Raw genomic sequence first — 3,895 nt, 5'->3', positions numbered from 1 at the left:
CAATGAGTGTAGCCAAATCAAATTAAGATCTCCTCACCTCCAGATATCCCCATATCCAAAAGCATTCTAAGCTAATTTCTTGGAGCAACTCCAAGAGTTCTATAGAAGTCTCCTCAAAAAAATTATACTTTATGAGCTCCTAAGTCATAATATCCGCACATACTCCAACAACCATCCTCAAATGCTTCCCTATTTCTTTATAATCTATTTTTTATTCCTAATGTCACCTGCACAACTACAAATTTTAAAGCAACACTGTATTCAAATGCTGTATATATAATATAGAATTAACTGACGAGGCAAAACATCCTCCTCAATCAATAATGAGGAAAGATTTATCATTCTTCAGTTTTTAAAGAGGGTTTAAGAGTCTGTTGGAGCTGATTTTTGTCCAAATTCATTAAAATTTAACTTAGGAGGATAGATAGGGTGGCCAGGAATTGCTCTTAGCAAGGCAACGAGTGACAACATATATTAAAATTTAACTAGTGGAAAAAACTCACCAATTCGCATATATTAAGATTTAAATTAAGAAAAAAGGAGGAGGAATCACAGACAAGATACAAAAGATATGCGTAACAGTATAATTCATGAAGTCTCCTCAACTAATTAGATAATAGTCTAAAATTGTCTAGCTTTCAAAGGAGTAATTACATAGACGCCATAGAAAAGATATATAGAATTAATGTGATTAGGGTAGAATCGACTTAATTAAGCCTCCTACTACTACCTACCAAAATTCCATGACATCCACGTATTCATTCATGCACCACTAGTTGCTAATCCCCGTAGAAAATACATTCTAATTTCACACCTTGGTCTTATAAATATAAATATATGGAGAACCTGCATTAGCATACACATATATGCCTCTTCTCATTAGCATAAACTGATCAATTAAGAGGATGGAGTTTGAAGAAGAAATATTAGAGCCAGTAAGTCCTACGGGACATTACTTAAACAGCTCCGTCTTATCTCTCTCTATATTAGGTGTTCTCGAATCAGAAATTCCTATTGACGACTCACAAACTCTTTCCTTACTTAGAGATTTGTTCTTACCCATCAATTCTCGTTTCTCTTCTATTATGGTACTATTAGTTGTAGCATTCATTTTTACTTGCATATGCATGTTGCTTTTGTGGCATGTTTCTACTACTACTACTACTAATATGCTTCAACTACCCAACGGCTTTTGATGTAATGATATTTTCCTCGATTTCTTTATGAATGTTGAGAGTTTGAAATTTATCAAATATATATATATATATATATATATATATATATATATATATATTTCTACCGTTCCTACTATTGCAATAACATAAATACGTTATATGTTGGGATTTGCGTTAGCCTTTTTTAGAATTAATCTAGACGTAAGCCGGTCCAGACACCTAGTTATTCGAAAAAAAAATATATATATATATATATATATATACTACCTTTATAACGTCAGGATAGATATATATTAATGTGTCGATTCTACTTTTACTTTATCGGTTGTTAATTTAATTATTTATCGAGATTCTACAATATTTATACATGTGTTATTATTATGATATATATTTTCTCATGATATTATTTGAACTTGTAAACTTTAGTGAAAGGAAATCAAAAGCTACTGCTTCTTAAAAAATGTTTAAAAGGTATGATTAAGGTAGAAGACTTTAGAGGTATAAATGTGTGGTATGTGTAAATTGTGTATCAAAGTGTTATTAATGTGTACTTAATTAAATGTATACACACGGAAAATTAACCCTGGCTAATTGCAGGTTGGTGAGAAGAATGGAGTGAAGAAATGGAAGAAGGTTGAGGTGAATCTCACGGAGCATGTAAAAGTACCAGTATTACCTGACGGCATGTCATTGGAATATTACGATGATAGTTTAAGTAATTATTTGTCGAAACTAAGCATGGATCTACTTCCACAAACCCGGCCTCTGTGGGAAGTTCACATCTTCAAGTACCCTACAAGTGATGCAGCTGGGACTATAATTTTTAAGCTTCATCATGCACTTGGAGATGGATATTCACTTATGGGAGCTCTTCTCTCCTGTCTTAAAAGGATGGACAATCCTTCCATTCCTTTAACCTTTCCATCGCGTCAATCGGACTCCTCTTCGAAGTTGCCCCAAGGTAATGGCGTTTCCAGCATTTTGAAGCGTGTAACTGCAATTCCATCTGCAGTTACCAATACTATTTGGGACTTTGGATCTAGCCTTCTCAAGAGCAGCATTATTAAAGATGTTGAGTCACCCATTCGATCTGGTCGTGACGGAGTAGAATTTCAGCCCATGGCTATGGCGACTATGGAATTTTCTCTAGATCACATCAAGAATATCAAAAATAAACTCAAAGTGGTAAGCTCTCGGGGCAACTCCGGTATAGTCTTAGTTCATTGTTTAGATTTAATATTAATTATTGGATCTTGGTAACTTAAATGTAGATAAGTATATTGAAGTCCATCAATTTACAGAAAATTTTGGGTCATACCAGAAAATTTTGATAAGTTTAGCACTTTTTTACCTAAAACGGTATTTTAAATACACAGTATGTTTATAATTGCAGAGTATCAATGACGTGATTGGTGGAGTAATATTATTAGGAAGTCGTTTGTACATGGAAGGAGAAAGCAAGAATTCCGGAAATTTGGACACAAATTCACTGGTGTTATTCAACACAAGGAATCTTGATGGTTACAAGTCCGTAGACGAGATGGTTAAACCCAAGTCTACAATGCCATGGGGTAACAATTTCACATTCCTGCAAGTCCCTGTTCCCAAATTAAATTCTGCACATTTGTCCAATCCGCTTAAATATGTGTATGAAACACAAAATACTGTAAAGAGGAGGAGAAACAGTGGGGGCGTCTTTCTTACCAGCGTAATGTTAGATTATCTCACCAAATTTAGAGGCCCTGAGGTACGCTTTTTTATATAAACAGCTTTTGTCATGGTTTTTCCTAGAATTGGAAGTTGTGAAATGCATGATATTATTGTAGAATATGACTGTTGCTTTCCAACTAATTAATAGTCTGCACCAACGCCCAACTAATTACAGATGGTTTTTAGTTGTGATTTTGGATGCAATTTCAGATTTATATGTGTTGTTGATTATCGATTATGTGGTAGGTAACATCTAAATACATTCGCAACACTTTGATCAATACAAGCATAACCATCACAAATCTGATTGGACCAGTGGAACAAATGAGTTTAAGTGATCATCCGGTTAAAGGTCTCTATTCCTTCGTGGTAAATGCCCCACAGGTATGTCCTTCAACTACATATTTCTTTCCACACAAACTAATTACGACTGATGTAGACAAATTAAAAATGAGGAATTTTCTACAATGCTCATAAGTACGGCCGATGAATCGTTGACATCTTGGTTTTAATAAGACTTCTACGTACCCCCTCCTTTCCTTGTTCGAATCCTCATTCTTTTCCTAATATACCTAAAAATCTGATACGTTGAAGAATATGTAATTATCATACTAATGAATGCTTACGGTCAGGCTTGGCGGTTAGACCCTGGTGATTACGTAAACTGATTAGTTTTCGTGTGAATACGCAGAGTGCTGAAGTAACAGTAATGAGCTACATGGGAAAGCTTAGACTTGGAATTGGAGTTGAGAAAGACTTCATAAATCCACACAAGTTCAAGTCATGCATTTCCAAAGCATTCGACATGATCTCGGAAGCCGCAGCTGCTGTCCCATAAAACCTGCGAACTAGCTCACAGAGCACCATATATATCATCCACCAACATATGTTGGTTAGAATATTTGTAACCCTAATTATTGAAAGAATGGGATTTATATTAACCAGTAAAAGAAGAAGAAAAAAGTTTTCGTGTGAATGGGATTGCATGTCTTTTCGTCTCTTGCTTCGTA

At 34.7% G+C, this 3,895-nt stretch overlaps 1 protein-coding gene across 1 annotated transcript; it reads left to right on the top strand.

The window, feature by feature from the left end:
• The first annotated feature begins 878 nt into the window (after window positions 1-878).
• Window positions 879-3,895, top strand: LOC141672200 (wax ester synthase/diacylglycerol acyltransferase 4-like). The gene is made up of 5 exons (XM_074478738.1): window positions 879-1,088; window positions 1,773-2,360; window positions 2,569-2,922; window positions 3,132-3,269; window positions 3,577-3,895. Exons 1-5 carry the CDS (start codon window positions 906-908, stop codon window positions 3,721-3,723), a joined length of 1,410 nt encoding a protein of 469 aa, XP_074334839.1. The 5' UTR covers window positions 879-905; the 3' UTR covers window positions 3,724-3,895.

This window comes from Apium graveolens, chromosome 7 (genome assembly GCF_009905375.1).
Source record: "Apium graveolens cultivar Ventura chromosome 7, ASM990537v1, whole genome shotgun sequence".
In the NCBI taxonomy this organism is placed as follows: Eukaryota; Viridiplantae; Streptophyta; class Magnoliopsida; order Apiales; family Apiaceae; genus Apium; species Apium graveolens.
The sequence above is the reverse complement of the archived record's forward strand: the minus strand, read 5'-3'. Positions and strand labels throughout refer to the sequence as shown.

Coding starts and splice junctions, on each gene's coding strand:
- LOC141672200 (XM_074478738.1), top strand. CDS start 906: ATGGAGTTTGAAGAAGAAATATTAGAGCCAGTAAGTCCTACGGGACAT. Junction 2,361..2,568: donor TCAAAAATAAACTCAAAGTG/GTAAGCTCTCGG, acceptor TTATAATTGCAG/AGTATCAATGACGTGATTGG. Junction 2,923..3,131: donor CCAAATTTAGAGGCCCTGAG/GTACGCTTTTTT, acceptor ATTATGTGGTAG/GTAACATCTAAATACATTCG.